The sequence below is a fragment of the Saccostrea echinata genome, unplaced genomic scaffold, assembly GCF_033153115.1.
Source record: "Saccostrea echinata isolate AGI-Se365-2 ecotype Australia unplaced genomic scaffold, CSIRO_AGI_Sech_v1 ptg000033l, whole genome shotgun sequence".
Lineage (NCBI taxonomy): Eukaryota > Metazoa > Mollusca > Bivalvia > Ostreida > Ostreidae > Saccostrea > Saccostrea echinata.
In genome coordinates this window covers 32,631,126-32,651,396 of record NW_026889782.1, presented here as the reverse complement: position 1 = coordinate 32,651,396, position 20,271 = coordinate 32,631,126, and the positions used below count along the sequence as shown (strand labels likewise).

Here is a 20,271-nt window from a genome sequence, read left to right as displayed (position 1 = left end):
TTATGTAAAAATTTCCTAATGATTTCTTTAACCATTTATCTTAGTGTCTATGAAGTTACATTAAAAATTTTAAAGATACATGAATCAGTTAAACAGAAAATTGAAACGTCCCATATAAAGTTTTCAAGATTTGATTTTTGGAAATAAAAAGCCGTCGACACCACTCCCCCTTTTCCATTCCATCAAATGGCAGCGCTATTAATTTCGTATTTTCATCATCTTCTTCTTTTTTTTGATTAACGTATTAATTACTCACTATTACGGGGTTAGGAGGTGTCTGTTTGTTTGTTTGTTTGTTTATTGTTTAACGTCCCTCTCGAGAACTTTTCACTCATATGGAGACGCCACCACTTGCCGGTGGAGAGCTGCAAATTTTGTCCTATACTCGGCACATAGGGACATTGAGCAGTGAGGGATCTTTTTCGTGCCAGCACCTACTGCGACACGGGACCTCGGTTTATACGGTCTCATCCGAAGGACCGGTCTCCACGTCCCACAGTGGGATTCGAACCCGCGACGCAAGGATCAAACTCTTACTCCGCGACTCTAGAGCGAACGCTCTAACCACTGCGTCACGCGGGCAGGTGGTGTCTGTTAAACTGCGTTAAAAAATTCTTTGATGTTAGGATTTCTTTTATAGATCGTTATTTATTCATTCCAGTGGGTCCGCTTTACTGTATGGTTCATGTCAAATGCACTAACCAGGAATAATCCCCGATATACATGTATTATATGCTTGCCCCCCTCCCCCTCAATAATAACGTCTGATGATCTTTTATTTTTTCTTGTCAAAGAAATTTTGTAGTTGATAGTGCCCCCCCCCCCCCAACTGAAAATATATGGTTGTGCCCCCACAAAGTGAAATTGCTTCCTATGGGCGTGGTAAGCTCTAACGGGAATAATTCCCTTAAACTTAAAGTTATTAAAATAAGGATATCATATTTTGTGTATGATTTAAATATAGAGTTTATCAACATCAGCTATGGAAATCTGCGCGTGCATGTCTTCTTCAAAGCGATGCAGCATGAAGAGGCAGACACTTGCATTGATATCAATCAGTAAAAGATCGATCAACGGTCAAATTTTAATTTGAACCTAAATAACAAATATCATGTTGATCTACACTTAATCTTTCATTTTTACTTTTCAGCTCAGATACGCCATATATAGCTTTAACTCTTTGGGGCATTTCCTTCGCAACTGTACATTTGTCCTTGTAGTAACGATAAAATGCTTTTAATATTTTTTCTGGAATAGATTATCATCATAGACGGATGTTGAAATCTTTAAATTTCAGAGATAATATGCACCGTTTTCAGAAAGGTGATATTGGGCAGGACGCATCCCCCTTCCTCTGCCCTGATGAACTGAACATATTTCCTATAACATACTTAATGTATTATTTCATTGATAAAATCCTTTTAAAAATACTCGCTTACTTCAAGATTAACAATATGTAGTGTAGTTAATATGTACATTCGTTTTTATACAGGTAAATATCTATGGAGTAACTTTTTTTTTCTTTTTTCATTTCAAGACTTGGAATGCCTTTAAATGTATTAGGAAATTATTTCTGGAAAAAAAAATCGAGTAAAATAATTGACTATGGAACGGAAAGGTGGGTATCTTGTCCACAAGTAATGCATGATCTTGTTTGTATTTCTTACAGAACTTGGAACGTTAACATGCAGATTATCTTTATTTATAGACAGTAAAAAAAGTTGATTGTATCATGTTTCACTTAAATTTTCGTAGAAAATACCGAAAACGTACACCACTGTATAGGTTTATAAGCCTTATAAACTTGGTTTGTCAACATAATTAATTTTTTTCCTTATCTAAATTTTCTTGTAAATTATAAATTAAACCCGAATTTACTTGAAAACACTGATGTCAATGTTCCGATCAGCATGATAAATGTATGTGTAAATAAGAACTTTTCCATTCCCAGCTGCAGACCTCCAATAAGTAAATGTAGGTCGGCAGTGGAAGATTTAAAAGTGTTTAGTCATATATAAAACACTTCCTGATTAAGCGATAAAACATTAGAATTCTTTCTGACAAAATTAATTTTGTCAAATAAAATCTGCGACAATACAGCGACAAGGATAACAAGTTTGAAAAAAATGTTCAAATAGTGACTGCTATACGCTAAGCCTCCCATCTAGCCCCCCTCCCTTTCCCGCCCCGATCACTAGCTATTGTCTTCATTTTAATATTTATGAATCCCAGACATATATAAATTGAAAACGAATAAAATATACTTAAGAAAGCTGATGATTTTCGATAAAAAGGTAAAAAAAATCATTCTTTTCTTGAACAGTCAAATAAAGCCAATGTCCACTATGAAGGAGACACGCGTTTTAATTGGAGGCACATATGTAATTAAAGCAATATGAGCTGCATTTTTGAGAATTTTATTTTGCTTTTAAAATGTGCTGTTATGATAATTCTGTGTGTAATTTAATTCTTTATAATCAATTAGACTAAAATAAAGTATGATTTTTTTTCAGCAGTATTAAATAAGAAATCAGTATTGTACAGGACGACAATAATGTAGCTTTGCTTTAAACAAAGCTTAAAAATAGTTCTTCCATCACAAATATAAACAACAGAAGTTAATAAGCATTCTTTTTTTCTGTAATTGAAATAGTTAATTACAATATTATATTGCAACAAAAATCTCCGACATCAAAGTTGCAGCTCATATTGCTTTAAATGTAAACTAATCGCCTGAACCATCCCAAATTATGTCGTCATTACTTTTTCTACACTGTAAATATTGAGTGAATATTTATCAAAGTTGCAAAGACTGAAGAATTTGTTTAAAATACATATTTTCTACGATTGCTCTTTGTGACGTCATTTTTCAATGCATTGCGTCATTAATTTACATGTTACGTCCAATAAAAAGCTAATAAAATCAGATATGGAATTAAACAATTAACTTCTTTAAAAAATTTATTATGGAGAAAAAGTGACGTCTATCCAAAAATGCAGCATTTTCAACTGCATTTTTTTGTAAAGACGGATGTGGCCGCACTTTTGTAAGGTCATTTTTTCTCTTTAATATAAGAAATCGAGTTATATTTGTTCTTTCTGTGAAGTTTCGCATACATACTCGGATGCGGCCATATCGAAATATAGATTTGAAGAGGAGGAACACGTCCAAAATAAGGAAATTCCGGAATGTAAGACCGGTTTGTGAACGTTATATAAATGAGAGGGCGCTTGAGTTGAGAAAAAATTGTTACCAATTTCACACACAGAGTAACCCCAACAGTAACTTGATACATTTGATAAAATGTAAACCTGCGTTTAATTTTTGCCGATTTTACAGGGCCGATTATTGGGCTTACTGTACCCAGTTCTTTGGCTGTATTATTGCTTATAAATGATAAAAGACAACTAACATTAAATTGTATGGTAAACGGAATTTCCATTAATTATGTAGATTCTATATATGGTGTTTATGTCTCCCAACTTATTTGATATTCAAGAGAATGCTCTGAGTAAGATGCATTTTTAACCGAGACAGACATCAAGCAAATAAGTTGATGTTATATGAAATTCAACAACATCGTTAAAGTCAGTACTTTTTAAATTCTATGGCCCTTATAATGATTCTATTTGAATACAAAAACTATTATTGTTTAGCACTCTTACTGACATATTTCATATCAATTAATTGCTCGTTGCTTTTAAGCAAAATTTGACAAAGGAGTATTCCATCTACTTGATAGATAGACACGGATGTTTATTCCTCCTAGGAACCTAATCAGTGTTTATACCCTGCTTACTTTTTTTTTGATTGAGATTGCCCACTTTTTTTTCTTTTTTTAATCTCCAGCTTTGTCATTTATTGTAAACATTTGCATTTTATTAGTACTACATGACCAAAATCCTGGCTTAATCTGGGAAAAAACTATATCATGTAAAAATTATAAATTTGATATTCCTTTTCTTTTCTTCACTGCTAGACGAAAAAACGTGCTGAGATTCCCTTATTTTACTGATGTTTATGATCATTACTGATACTGTGCATTCTTGCTGATAAATATTTATATTAACTTGCTTAAACGTACCCAAACCGTACAACCAATTGCCAACATGTTATTTTGTAATAGGGCTTGCAAATGAGATAAAAAAAAATTATGACCCGTAAAACGCTTAAACTTCAAGAAAAACTAGGTTAAATGGTAAGGTACACCTTTAAAGATGTTCACCAAACGCATCCCTTACTCTCTTTGGGGCCTCATCCTCACTAAGGTTTATTTAGTAAAGCAGAATCTTTGTATTATAGACTTTCACAATTTATTTTTCCCAAGTGTTTGGGGGAAAACATTACACATATAGTACAATTAGCATAAGCGAATCAGACTTAAATACACCTGTGTGCATTCTCATAGAATGGCCATATAAATGTATTTTAAAATGACTCTATTTAGATTTCAAAGAATTTCAATGAAAACGTTGAAAGATACAGAAACATAAATATTATCAAATCAGAAATTAGCGCACGTGCATCCATGTTCTTATTCATTACTAATGATTGAATAATAGAAACGTGTATTATTCATATATACCCTGAATTTCATATTCTTTCTTTAAAAGTAAGAAAATATTAATTCTTACAATCTAAGACAATAAAATTATTTAACAGAGCAAATATCGGTATATAATATATGTAAATGACGTATAGACGTCCACAACAATATACTTCTTTTCATGTAGAATTTTGTGTATAAATTTTACTTCATATGAATACAAAAACAGGTGAGTTCTCATGGGAATTCGAACAGATTGTTGGGCAATCTGGTTTTTAAGGATTGCATATATATTGTAAATGAGAAATTCCATCATCTTTCTCATATCAACTTCGGAGTACTTGTGTGTAGAATCATACTTTTTTTAACAAAATAAATTTGCAGGTAACCAATGGCAACAAATTTAAAATTTATCAGAAGAGTAACAAAGGTAGTTAAACCAAATGAGTAATATTTAATATATCACTATGAGCGAATACATGTCATTGAGTGTATTTGTTTTCATAGTAATAGGGAACTCCGCGTTTGCTTCCTGCTTCCGCTTCTGAAATTGGTGTTTGCTTGGTGTGTTCTTTGGCTCCCCCTCGGTGCCATGCCAAACGAGATGACCTGATGTACATTTGGGGTTCATTTTAATGATCTGTTTATCTGATTGGTTCTGGAATTTGTACTGTAAATTTTAAGAAAATAAAAAAGTGATGTTAAAGTATATGATTGTTTTGGGTACATTCTTATAATGTATTGCTTACTGATATTTAGAAGTATGACATGCATAGGAAAAGTGTACAAAATTATCTTTAACCCCAGAAACGATTGGCAGAATTAGATATACGTGTAAGGGACTTGTGCAGCGTTTCTAAAATGTTACACACAATTCTATAAGAATTGTTTATATCAAATTTCTTCACCAACGTCAGAATCAGATACACATAATATGTATAATTTGAAGTGTTCTTGTGTGGCAACTTTTGTCATCATTTTTAAGCTTTGGTTAAAATAAATATAAAAAGCTTTTGAAGCGCCTCTTTGCTTACTATTTCTAGAAACCATTAAGTAAACCATAAGGGAAAAAAATATTGATTACATTTGGTCTCTTAAGAATTCAACATTTTTTAAGCTTACCACGATATATGACAGATAATCCACAAATATTCATTTTGATGTCAAGCTTTGTATAAGATTTCCTCACCATCCAAAGAATCTACCCCTTTTTCTTTACAAAATCGATATTGCAGTATAAGTAAAAAGAGAGTCTGTAACAACCAGCCAATCATTTTTTCCGTAACGTATAAAGTCTCTAACAATTATGCTTGAAAGCTGAAATATCAATATGTGTTTGTTTTAAGAACAAACCAGGTGGTAATCAACACACAGTACAACATGAACAGTCACGGGGTTATTAGTTTTATTGTTCTTTATTTTACGGTTTCCCAAGCTATCAATGCTTCTCTGAAATACACCGTACAACTGAAATTTGATAATAAAATTTCAAATGACGAACTTTTAGGAGAATTCAAAGCTCAAACATTGACTGAGTGTGCGCTCATGTGTCAAAGTGAGTGTGGCCTCTTTGGATTTAATCCTAATTTGATGAAGTGCCGTGTCCACCAGAAGATCTTCACTTCCGGTCTGTCAGACGATTCCGGATGGAGATACTATTCTGGTGTTTGTATGTATGCTTTGTTGTGTCACTTTTCGCGCGCGCGGAGAAAGACAAAAACATACATTGTTTTTTAAACAATAAAATGCTTTCTTTTGTTGTTAATGTGGGAATTAATGTTGCGGCTGCTGCCGAAAAAAAACATTAGCGGGTTATGTAATTTTTTTCTAGAATAGATGCAACTTCAATTCCCGTAATAAAACAAAGAAAACTTATTGTTTATTGTTTATATTTATATCTGTACAAATAATTACCTAAAGTAGGATTAAGTAGATTAAATATTGTAGTATTGATATGTACGAAGTTGTATGTTCCATTGATGGAAGAGTCATTCCTAAGGAAATCTGTACAGGTGATATGCTTAGGGGTATTAACTGATTGATAAACGACAACAGTTTTCTTAAGAAATAAAGGAGAAAAAATTCAGTGAATGTAAATATGTTCTGTTTCAGTTTTACCTGAAAATTGTAAGGATCTTCGCGATAATGGTCATAGTAATACAGGTGTGTTCGAAATTTATTTAAATGGAACCAACTCCTATGCTGTCAGAGTTTACTGCGACATGGAGACAATGGATGGAGGATGGACAGTATATATTTTTTATATAAAAAATGTGTATAACATTTAATTAAGAACCAAAGGTTTTGTTGTCCAAAGCATTGATTTGGTAGTGATATATTTCAAAATGAGAGTGCAAATTTTCGAGACAAAAATGATAGATTAATATATAGGTATATCTTTCCAAGGCAATTCAGAAACGTATGAATGGGTCGTTGAGCTTTGAAAAGAACTGGGATGAATATAAGAATGATTTTGGCTCACCGGAACAGGACGTCTGGATCGGTAAATATAAACCTTCAACCCGTTTAGAATAAGATTTGGTAGCGAATCAAAGGTCTAACTTTAAGACCGGATATTATGCATAATGCAATATGTATTGAGTGTTTGTTAATGAATATCACGATAAATATATTCATTGGTAAATGACAAGTGATACGGAAAGAAAATGAATTTCATCCATACTCTGTTTTCTAAAATGACGAAGATAAACCGAAAAACATTTAGAAGTACTGAAGTAAGCAAATTAATTTATATAGCTTTGTTGTGTTGCAATATCATAATCAATTGATTTTGAAAACAGGAAATGACGTAATCCATCATCTAACAAAAGATGGGGACTCATCACTTTATATATCCATCACACTAGTGAATGATAACAGGCTGTATGAGTTGTACGATAAATTCTCCATTTCTAGTGAAGCAGACAAGTATCAGCTCTTTCTGGCGGGACCGGCTACGGGTACCTTAGGTACGTCATACGCACACACACGCACACACACACACACACACACACACACACACACACAGAGAGAGAGAGAGAGAGAGAGAGAGAGAGAGAGAGAGGGGCTACAGGTACCTTAGGTATGTCATACGTAGAAAGAGTCTTTTTAAACATTAAAAAACACAAGAAATAGCGAGAGACAGAAAGATGTCAAATATACACCACTTCACAGATAGCAATATTTTAAAAACTGACTCACAAACGTTTGTTGAGTAGTTGCCAAAAATATTAATATGGTTTATATGCGTTCCCGTAAAATACTGATATCCGATTGGCTAAGATTAATTCACCAAGTATTAATTTAACATTCATGTAATTTAGTTGAATCTGCATCGCTGTTAATCATCCTCTGAATTATGAAACCACACCCTTAGCGTCGATATTAGTTTACCTCTGGTGACATTCCAAAAGTGTTGACTGTGCAGAATTTACTGTTTACCCTTTCATGTATCTTTATGAAACATTTGGAATAAAATAATATATCAGGAAGTATTTCATGTTATAGAGGGTAACATTGATTTTTTTTTTTATTCAAAGAAAATAATTGTCAAATAAGGCGCAGCAGAGCTATCCTCAACTAAATGCAATATTTATATAATATCCAGCATCAGCCACAAGTTCAGCGACTGCTTTTTAACGATAATGTCACATGTCTAATTTATGCAAGTGCTGTTCGCCATTAATTTCTCAACACGTCACTTGTTCATTTTAAAATAAACCGAGTAATTAAAGCCTGGTTTTCGTAGGATTGGTTTCAAATCAATAAAAAAAAAAATGTATATATATGAGAGAAAGGGACTGTCTGTGTACCATTGAAATGTTAAGCTATTCCCGTCTCTGTTACGCAGGCTTTTCAATCGGACTTTCAGCACAATAAAATAAAGAATGGATGTTTTGGAGGGGAAATGTTGAGAAAACAACATTAAAAAAAACAACTGTCAATATTCACCGATGCATTGCGATCGGCTGACAATGGTTTTTCTCGGTGTGTCAATTTTGAATTTTACCATTTAAAACATACATGCATTTTTTTTATAATGGCAATTCGCCCTTAACATCAGAAAAATATTTAATATTTGACTAAACTCCTTCCTCACCCCACCTCGCCATACTACGCTTCATACTTCATACTACGCCCTTGTGTACATAAGTTGTATTTTAAAACTGTGCCCTTTGTGATAATTGTTGAAATAGATAGCTTATACAACATATTATATACAAGTATAAGTATGTGTATTTTTAGATCACCTGAGTCTCTCGGGTACGAAAGCCCAGAAGGCTCATTCGAGAATCGAGTTTCGAAATACGAGATTCAAAACTCGAGATTCGAAATTCGAGTTTCGAGATTCAAGATCAAAACTAACAAATCAAAAGGCGGATTCAATTTTTGATTACTCCCCTTTATTAAAGTTTTTACTATCTGGAAATCACTGAATATATTTATCACAAATGAGTCATTTGCTTAAATAGTAATGCAAGAAAAAATGTTATATATATTAAATACAAAATAAAAATGAATTTTGGGTAATGTTTTGAAAAATATATATAAATCTTATTTTCCTCATTAAATAAAACAATAGATACATATATAGAATATTATATGGTCTTATCGTTGAATTACGATATTAGTAGGTCGATAAATTATTTAATAAGTCCATGGATGAGGGAGAAAATTATTACTGGTATGAAATACTAGCCTAGGGATCTTCTTTTAACTGCACAGTAATTTCATTAAGGATACATTTTATTACATTTAAGGGTGCATTAGTGTAGTTAGACTGATATACTATTTGATATGGAATGAAATAAATTCCAGTCTCTATTGTATATATATTTTTTAATTAATTCAAGTATTCAAAGCCTTAGATCAATATAAGTAGTATAAGAACTCACAGATTTCACCTAAAGCGCATCATTGGCGAATTGCGGATAGGCAAGGAGGGAGTTGCCCCCTCTCAATAGAGAGGGGTCGGGGGGTCGGAGTACCACTTTCTGCGATCTTGGAGATCTATCATTGTCATTTTTCCAGTGAATATAATTATAAATCATTTAAACATATTTTTATGATACAGAAATTAAAATCTTCCAGTGAATATAATTATAAATCATTTAAATATATATTTTTATGATACAGAAATTAAAATCTTCATGACCAGTTGAGAAATTTTAAAATCCTTACACGTGCTTGGAAATTATGGAAACTTCTGTACTGAATAATCTCAATATAATTTTTAAAATGTTTTGTTTGACTTCCTACTAACCCAAACATACTTCCTAATTTCTATTCCCTGTCCTAATCGTAGACTCCTGTTTTTTTTTGTTTTTTTTTTTTTGTTTTTTTGTTTTTTTGTTTTTTTTTTTTTTTGATAGTCTGATATCGACTTTAAGGTAACATTTCAATTTTAGATTTAACCAGCTATAAAAAAATAAAAAGTTTTGTAAACTGTAAAAATTGGATAGGCATAAAAGTGTGGATTGCTAAAAATACTTTTATTGCATTTGATGAAAAAGTATTCTAGTAACTGGTAAATAAATAAGACTTATGATCAACTTTCCCCCATTTTTCAACCAAAATATGTATAAATAAATATTTCTTTTTACATCAAGAAAATGATGTGTAGGCTACAGCCTTTTTGCCTATATGGAATATACACCACTGGGAAAGCGAGCGCGATTTTTCTTTATCACTACTACACTGTCTTTCAAGATTTTCTGTGTACACTAAAAAGATACATGAACTAAGTAATTTTATTACGCACTCCTTTAGGCTATACTATTTTTGATTTTTTTTTTCAAAGTCCATAAGGTTTATAGAGGATCCATTGGTTTGTAAAGATTATTAATTCTTATCATTATTAAATACTTTTATATCTTTTTTTCTTGATGGCCATTACATCATGTATTGAAACTTGTGTATTTATTAGTTATGTATCTTGCGAGACCCGAGCGGTTTCCTTATAAATAATTATCGAATACAGGCGCGTAGCTACCTATACACAAATAGAGAGAGGTATTCGAGGAAAAAATCTCAGTACCTGTAACCATCCAACAAATATTCGTGTTTCAAATTATTTTGTGTTATGCATATACTGTGTTTATTTGAATTTTATATTATCATGACTGTATAATAAAATTTGAAATCCTTTATTAAACCATTGCCAATTAAATCCAAATAAATCATTCATTAATTTGAAATTGTTAATACATTGATTTTTTTAAAGATGTGTGCAAAAATTAAATTTCAAAACATTGTTGAATGCTATGATCTACTAGAATATGAATTAAAATACAATATTTTTGTTAATATAATTAACAGTTGGTATACTGTATATGTTTTGAACGTTTAACAAGAGTAGATGATACCAATATATCGGTTAATTATTTAATTCAAACTTCATGTAGAATAAGTTTCATTGGAAGTATTAACTTTGCATTAAAAGAATAAATATTTAAACATTACTATGTCCTTTATTTTTTTTAAACAGAAGTTAAATGTCATAATTTTTATTTTGCAAGAAAATGAATGAAATATTTCGTAAAACTCAGGAGCTTCTGGACCCTCACCATGTACGCAGTATCAGGGGAGCCAGGGGATGCCCCCTCCACTTATTTCAAAATCAACCTTTTACTATTGAAAATGTTCATTGAAAGGGTGGTTGCATGCCCCCCCCCTCACTTTTTGTTGTAGCATATATTTTTTAAAATCATAGTGGAACCTAACCCCCGACTCCCTGTTGTTCTTTGCGTACACTTCACTTCCATTCTGGCTACGCACCTGGAATATATAATTATTTTGCCCATGCATCGCAAGATGGACACTGAATGTTGATAACCTAACATTTGCGTACCGTTGTAATAAACGACATATCCATAGGTCCCTGGGCACATGTCTCTACCCCCCCCCCCCATTCCCCTTACATTTTTTACCGATATAAAATACTATAGAAAACATAGCAACTTTATACTTGTGTCCTTTCCAAAATACCATCTAATCCCCTGTTTTTTGTTTTTTTTTTTTTTTTGGGGGGGGGGGCTTTACAGTGATTTTTTTTTATTTCCTACGGGCCTGAACAAAGAGAAATCATTATCTTTGTTAAGCATGTATATTTCAGCCATCCGTACTTATGGGGTTGTCTCTTGGTTTCACAAACTTGGTCACTGGTCACTTTCTAATACGTTGTCACGAACTAAATCTACTTTGAAACCTGTATTACTAATTATTATTAATCGCTAGTCACTTGTTTTAATGGACACTTAACTTTGAATCCCGTATTAGTCACTGGCCACTTTCTAATACCTTGTCACAAACTATATCCACTTTGAAACCAGTATTACTTTTTATTATTAATCGGTAGTCACTTGTTTAATTGCACACTAATAATTCTCATCCACTACAATACGCCCCCACCCTTTGCTTTTTGAATCCGATTAACAATATTTATTATTATGACATCAATCCTGTAGACAAAGTTGACAATACGATATTTAAAGATATTTTTGATATAAATCTTTTATGATATTTAAGAAGTTATAATATATATTTAAGCATATTTTGCAGACCAAAGACCCAATATTTTCTTCTAATTTCGTTCTGATATATATAACACTCTTTCTTGCATTGTAATATAATCGAATGTCCTCTTCGGTTTGAATAAATTCAACGATTTCTAGAAGGCCAAAGCTTTGCAAAGGGGAGTAATTGAATCTTAAACCGCTTTTTGGTTGGTTAGTTTGGATCTTGAAACTCGAAACTCGAATTTCGAATCTCGTATTTCGAAACTCGAATCTCGAATGAGCCTTCTGGGCTTTCGTACTCGGGTAACCTATTGCTATTTGTTTTCGCCAATCCATAGTGTGGTGGTCCTAAACTTTTTAATATTTTCAGCTCCTTCTCTTGAAACACTTAGCCAATTTCAACCAATCTTGTTTTTGTCATCTATGTCCAAAGACGAACAAAAATTGTAAATTTCATGTGTCTATCCTCTGGGGCCGAATGGGTGGAGCCGAAACCATCAAATGTGATGCAATCTTAAAAAATCTTCCTTTTTTTACTCTTCGACATCAAGCAGTCAAAATGCTGACACTATAATAATAAGCATTGAGCCTCCTACTAAATTGTAAAAACCATTGCCCCAGGTTCATGGGTGCGTTTGTAAGAATGGGACGCTGTTGATCACCTTGTAAAAAAGCCTTAATTTAAAAAAAAATATTCCTTTCTTACTGGATATTTATGAGAAAAACTAAAAACTTGTTATGATGAGGAAGGGTGCTTCTATCAAAATTGTGAATTTCATGACCCTTGGGTCAGGACTCTTTTGTTTGGGCGGGGCTCTATGGATCAAAGAGTAAAAATGCATTTTTTCTGTGCTCCTTAGTATGAAGCAGAAAAACTAACTGCATAATTAGTATGAACAAAGTTGCGTCATTGTGAAATTCCTGGCCACTTGGTCAGGAGTTCTGGTGTTAGAACGTACTTTACTGATCATAATGAGAATTCATAATTCTTCTGCTCATGAGTATGTAGCACACAAATTAAGTGCATGGTCATGATAAGCAAGAGTGCCTTTCCTTAAATTGTGAAATTCATGGCCCCCTGGATCAAGGGTTTTGATCTTTGTGCAGGCCTCTATTGATCGTTATAGCATAAATTCATTAATTCTTCGAAAGTCTAATTTTCTGCTCCTGGGAATTTAGCAGAATTCCTAAGTGCATGGTTATCATAAGGAAGCCAACATCTTCCTACATTGTTATATTCAGGGGTTATAGTTTGTGTGTGTTTGTGTGTGTGTGTGGGGGGGGGGGGGGTACTCTACTGATCAAATAGGGAAAATGCATTATTTCCTCAAAGATTTTCTCTGCTCCTGCGAAAACAGCAGAAAATTTAAGTGCATACCCGGTCACGGTTACGATAAAATATGAAGTTCATAGTTCCTGTGTTAGGGATTCTGCTGTTAGGATGGGCTCTATTGATCATAGAATGAAAATGTATTAATTCTTTGAAAATATTCTGTCTGTTCCAGGACAAACTAGCACACAAACTAGGAAGCAAGCAGAGTACGGCGTTGTAATAAAGTTGTAATGAGCAAGTTTGAGGAAGAAGATAAAGTCTTGAAAATAATAAAAAAAAAATACAGGAACATTTATTAAATCAAGAGCTAAGTGGATTAAAAAAAAGGAGAAACTAATAAAACATTTTGTTATTTAGAAGCTGGGAACTCTTTAAAACAAAATTATTAAAAAGGTAGATGGGGAAGGTATAATATATAAAAATGGCAGACGTCTTGAATCATGTGAAATTACTTTCTACGCATTTATGTATAAATTCAGACTTTGAACTACCTGTCAGTAATCAAGAAGAAATTGTACAAAGGAAATATGTTCCAAGATTGAAACAACATGCATATGAGAAATTTGAGTACTCAATAACTGAAAAAAGCTGAGGTGTTTAAAAATATGAAAAAAGGAAATCCTTAACTTGTTATAGTTACAGTTATAGTTACACAGTTCATTTGTTCTTGAATAATTTAAAAGGATATTCATGAAAGGCAATCAAGTGTATTTTTATCAAGAATGAACTCCCATACCACAAAAATTAAGTATAATTGCTTGTATTAAATTAAAGATTCAAAGTATCTAGTATAGTAAATCAAAGTTTTTATAATAATGAATCAATGTTTCAAATTTTTCCCTTTAATATATCAAAGTGCAACTTTGACACTATAATTAAGTATAGTAAACTATACTTTAGTATAGTTTTTTGGGGTTATGAAAGTAATCCCAGTATTCTGTTAATGTTTTTCTTGCCCTTGATTGTTTTCAAAAATCTCTTTTTGCTGTTCTTGACACAATAAATTTGTATTTCAACTTGGACCCAAAATCAATATATCAAAAAACCAAAATGGTATGATTTGTTGACAACAAAAGTTTTCTTAGGATGTTTTCATTTACACAAGGTGGATATTAGAGTGGAGAGCCACAAATTTCAACTTACTAGAAATTCAGTCCTCTGACGATTTTGCAGACATTTTTGACATCATCAACCCATCTGTCAATAGATTTAAAAAAATGGTCGCATTCAGAACATCCTCTTGCGTATCGAATCAAAAAGAGAAATAATTGACGAAAAGTTTATTTATCTGCATTATTTATTAGAAGTGAATATAATGGATGTGGATGGTGTTGGTGGACAGTATCCCATAAATGTAAAGAAGTATAATTACTATTACATTGTTGATAATGTGAAAAATATAAATTTAAAGAAAGTATATTATTATCAGATTAATGAAATTTCTGACTACTATCTCAGGGTGTTGCGCAGGGTTCTATTTCATCATGTAGGGAAATGTGTTCTCTATTTTTAGAGAATCATTCCAATTTGTTATTCATTTATAATTTATCACTGTAAATTATGTAATAGATTAATCCTTTTTTAAAATTATTTTTTCAAAAGCACTTGTTATAGTTTTTAATAATCAGGTCAACTTAAAAAAATAATAAAAATTAGACTAAAATTACCTTGTACAGTGAAACTTGTCTAGTCCGGATTTTGTGTAATCCAAAATTTTGCTTAATACGATGTTAACTTTATGTCCATTTCAGTAAATTTATTTGTATAAAATGTTGTCTAATCCGAAATTTTCTGTAATCCGTTCATTTTCTTTGGAACTAATAGTGTCCGGATTAGACAACTTTTGCTGTATTATACTTATTTTTATTAAAAGACAAATAGAGGCAAATGTAAAGGAAATGTAAATCTACTGTTTATGTGTTGTTTAGTTTATTGAAGGTGATAAATGTGTAGTTTGCATTGGCACACACAGACAAACTATAAATAATCTAGTTTATGGGTTGTTGCTAAGCATCAGACTAACTTTTTTGTTGATCGTTGGCCATCCTTTTTCTCTACTCTTTTTTGACAACATCTCATCATCATCTATCAGTTTGTTTTGTCTCATTACATACTTATCATTCTATTATGCTTGTAAGAGTCGTTATCTCAAAGGCCCTTGGGCCTCTTGTATTGTTTCTCCCCGTACCGGTAAAGTATTGTTTTGTTTGTTTATTTGTTTTGTTGTTTAACGTCTCTTACTCATTTCACTCACTTGGAGACACCACCACTTGCCGGTGGAGAGCTGCAAATTTTGACCTATGCTCGGCACTTAGGGCCATTGAGCATTGAGGGATCTTTTTCGTGCCAGCACCTACTGCGACACTGGAACTCGGTTTATACGGTCTCATCCGAAGGACCCATGTCCAACAGTGGGATTTGAACCCGCGACGTAAGGATCAACTCCTTACTCCGCGACTCTAGAGCAGACGCTCTACCACTACACCACGCAGTCGACGATATAGTATTGTTTACATACAGACTATTGGCAATTACAAGTTATAGACAGTAATCATTACACAACCGAAATGTACGGTATCATTCTGTACAGATGACAGTATTGTGATCATTCAGATTAACAATGATCTATATGGAATGCACCCAACATCATTTATGGCAATAAGAATGAAATGATCTGAATTCAGTGACTTTTTATTACAATTCCATAGGTGACAGTATGTATAACACCGGGAATTCAAACAATGATCTGTCAGGGATGTACTTCTCCACCCCAGACACAGACAACGACAGACTTGGGGGAGGTAACTGTGCTGCTAGTCATAAAGGAGGCTGGTGGTTTAACAGCTGTCACACCACTTTCCTTAACGGTCGATGGTCTCCCGGGTTTTGGCAGTATCCTTGGTTTCCTACAGTTATGTACGGAACATCTGTAAAGGAGACGGTGATGATGATCAGGCGTCACTAGACAATCGATCATTCTTTTAATACATTATTTTTGATGATTTTATGTTTAATTTCAATTGTTTTATAATCTGAAATCAAGAAATTGAGGAATCGATTGACTGATTGATGGTATGTAGTCTTACGTCCCATTTGAGAATTTTTCACTCATATAGAGACGTCACCATATACTACAGTACCGTCGAAGGGCTTCAAATTTAGACTTTTATTTGGCACTCAGGGCCATTGAGAATTGAGGGATCTTTATCGTGCCAACGCCTGTCGTGATTTCGGGGCCTAGGTTTTTAAGGTCTCATCCAAAGGACCCGCAACTTTCACTTCAAAGTGCCGAGCGCATGGCGAAGAAACAGTTGATACCTTTTTTTTTATCGACTTAAGTCAGTCGCGGACAAGATTCAAACTCAGGGCCTTTCGAGGCTAGTGGCCTACCGACTGAGCTACCGTGACAGATAAATGAGGAATCGAAGGTTAAGTTTTATTGATGATCTAATTTATTTTAAAATTTTGTATTTGTTTTATCTCTACAGATGTAGAAAAGAAATTGATAGATACTTCAATTTTATCAATAGAAAAAGGTTTAAACGTATCAGTCCGCTGTACCAATGTTTATAGAAGAAATTATATATATATATATATATATATATATATATATATATATATATATATATATATATATATATATATATATATATATATATATTGCTCTTTATAATCTATCAATTTCGAGTTTAAATAACACCTCGGGAAAAATATGTTGAAATTATACATTTTTATTACAATTTTTACATTTTTATTCAATTTGTTTTGAATGTATTAAAAAAAAAGATATGTACTTCAAATAAACTAAGAATTAGAAATATGTTGTTCTTCTTTACAAGTACCGTTACATGGGGAGAAAAATAGAAATGAAACGCAGATCTGTTAAGGCTGCATAAAGGGAGCGGGGCCTAATTTACACGGGAAATATCTACTGTGACATCACACAATTATAACAGTTCCTCACAACAACAGAAAATGAAATAATTTGCGGTTTTAAACTGCATCAGAGTTATGAACTACAACAAAACTTACCACTGCAATCATATTTGTCGCTAGTTTAACCCCACATAGCTATATATAAACATGTCAGTGACTGCAATGCACTCGTCGACATAACGTCATCATGTTAAGATTTGACGCATTTTATGTTCAGTAAGAGGCAGATCAAGTAATTTTTCCACAGTGAAATTCACATTTTTTTATTGAACGGAGTATTATTTGCAAATCTGAGGTAGACCATTAATACAAATCTGAAACTTTTGTTTAGTGCCATTATTTAAAAACTATCGAGAGAATGTATTGAATTATTTCTACCGGTTTTTTGTGTGTGTACAGGATGTGCATGTTTCACGCCAAGGTGCCTCATTAAATCACCTTTTCGCAAGGGCATACACTTAATAGATCTTGAACATTTTTGAAAATGGATAACGGAAACATTTCGTAACTTGAAAAGTGCTGCTGCATTCCTGAAATCGAGAGCATAACTAAATAAACTATTCCCCTACCGGCAAGTGTAATCTGGTTCCCGTTAAGAATTTAAAATGCCATAAATCCATCAAAAATCATTGAAGTGGAACGAAATTCAAACTTGATCTGTAACTCATCAAGATACACTTGCATACCAAAAATCAGCTCAATATCTACACGCGTTTAGAAAAAAAGTGCGGAAAACCAAGTTTGACAGACTGACAGACAGACAGAGGGACAGACGGACAGACAGACAGACAGACGGACGGACAGACTCCGAGGAAACCTATAGTCCCCTCCGGTTTCACTGGTAGGGGACAAATAAATGAAGTACATAGTAAAGTCACACATATTTCGACTAGAGCCAAATAACTTGAAATTTAAACTAATAAAATACGAAATCTATCTAAAGCAGCAGCACTTTCCATACACTACAAGTTATATAGAGACAACTATATATTGAAATTCTCATTTCTAACTACGGTATGCCCTCGCAATATTGAAATTTGTTTATGACCTACATACAGTGCACATGACATACATTTATCACGTGACTGTCAAATAAAGTGACCAAACTAAATTCCGTACAGAGCGGGGTATACAATGTCATTTCAATTTAAATTAAAGTCATGTGATAATATAGTAGCTTTACAAAAAATTAATTTAGTTTAAAAAGATATGTATTTATGCACGTTTATATTCCGTTGATTTCTTCATAATACATCTTAACAGTTCTGCGAAATTGATATATTGTAAGACATATAATCAAGAACCCGCTTTTACTTACACTTATCCACATTTTCATGAGTCCATGTTTGCTCTGCTAATAATTTGTTTTGTGATATGTGGAGATAACATTCATCAAGCTAAAAAGTCCAGAATGTTTCTTTTGCTGATTTTTTATGGATGCTTAAAGCCTCACTATTATATATAAATAATAAGAAGAAAAGAAAATAAATTATGAATTAAAAAAAATCTAAGACTCGACAAAAATATTCCATGTTTTTTTTAGAAAAAGAAAAAAAAAATGTTAGACGAAGCTTTTGCATAATGTAATAGAAATCATTTCAGATATTTATAGTAAAATCTATAAAAGTTTTTTTTTTTATTTTTTTTTTTTTCATTTGTTGATAATTTCAATCTTTACAGGATAATAATAGAGGAATTCATGTTTTTTTTTTTTTTTTTTTTTTTTTTTTTTTTTTTTTTTTTTAAAAACAAAACAAAATTCAATTTAACAAAATCCAGATTTCTAATTAATAAACAAGAAAAAAAGAAGCCTCTATTTTTTGGAGGGAGGGGAGGGCTCTCTTTTTGATAATTTCTAAATGCTTCTTTAAGAGAGTTGAAACAAGATTTAGACGTGTCTGGTTGTTAGCATGCCGTCGTTTTTATCATTCTATTTATTTTTTTGTTTTTATTTTTTTTGTTACTGTACCTTGCAGGCCTTATAACTTATATGAAATCCACCGCCGTAAGACTCTAAACTAGTTGTAATATGTTAGTAATTGAACAAATGCTTCCTTAAGAGTGTTGGGGTCTTATAGGTTTAAGAATGTCTTGTTTTAAGGATTCTGTGTTTTTTCACTATGTTTGATAACAATTAACTGCATGGTAGAGGGCAGAGGAATCAATACAAAAATGGACAAAAATTAAAATAAAAAACATAAAGACTTGAGCAAGTGTAAAACAGGTCTGTAAGATATTATACATCTACGCAGTCCAAATACTTGTATTAAATTAGCAATTGTTATTTGGTATTTAAAAAAATCATGTTGCATACATAGCGTGAATATCGATTTTCCATGAAGTATTCATAGATAAAAGTATGATCTAACTTCCAATGTTTACATCTTAAACAGATCAAACTTAATACATGTTTAAAGTTGTATCTATCGGATACAGGTAAAATGATAAAAGTAATCCTAAATCATTATTCTTAAGTAATAGTGTGCTGTCTATGTCAAAAGTAAAATGCAATTGGTGCAATGCGTTAATACTAGATCATCAGGCCCGCCACTAGCAATGCATCAGCTACACGTGCACTTATGATGCAGGGTGAAGGTCGGTCTGATATGTTCAGAGACTACCAGTGTTAATTGTCATTATATATATATAAGACTCAGTAAAATAAAAATGTGATTTGGTTGCGTTAAAATATGATAAAGACCTTCATTTATTATGTTTAAGAACTTGCCTTCATGTTCATAATTGGAAGAAAAGATGTGTTCCGTAGATCGGAATCAGCTTATGCATAATATTTTATTTGGGAAGTTTTTCACTACAATACGGTTAGTGAGTACATCTGACCATGGTGGAATTCGGTAAAAGATCGAGTATTTTACCGGAATACAATAGTTATTGTTCTAACTTTTGGTAAAAAAAAATTCGTTAAGTTCTGAGAAAG

The 20,271-nt window shown here is 32.4% G+C and overlaps 1 protein-coding gene across 1 annotated transcript; it reads left to right on the top strand.

The window, feature by feature from the left end:
* The first annotated feature begins 6,769 nt into the window (after positions 1 to 6,769).
* On the top strand, positions 6,770 to 16,362 carry LOC133198444 (fibroleukin-like). The gene is made up of 4 exons (XM_061334537.1): positions 6,770 to 6,796; positions 6,954 to 7,050; positions 7,349 to 7,516; positions 16,106 to 16,362. Exons 1-4 carry the CDS (start codon positions 6,770 to 6,772, stop codon positions 16,360 to 16,362), a joined length of 549 nt encoding a protein of 182 aa, XP_061190521.1.
* The last annotated feature ends 3,909 nt before the right edge of the window (positions 16,363 to 20,271 follow it).

What these genes read in the sequence shown, in the direction of transcription:
- LOC133198444 (XM_061334537.1), top strand. Translation starts at nt 6,770, where the DNA reads ATGGAGACAATGGATGGAGGATGGACA. An exon ending in CAATGGATGGAGGATGGACA is followed by an intron (nt 6,797 to 6,953) that starts GTATATATTTTT and finishes TATCTTTCCAAG; the next exon opens with GCAATTCAGAAACGTATGAA. An exon ending in ACCGGCTACGGGTACCTTAG is followed by an intron (nt 7,517 to 16,105) that starts GTACGTCATACG and finishes ACAATTCCATAG; the next exon opens with GTGACAGTATGTATAACACC.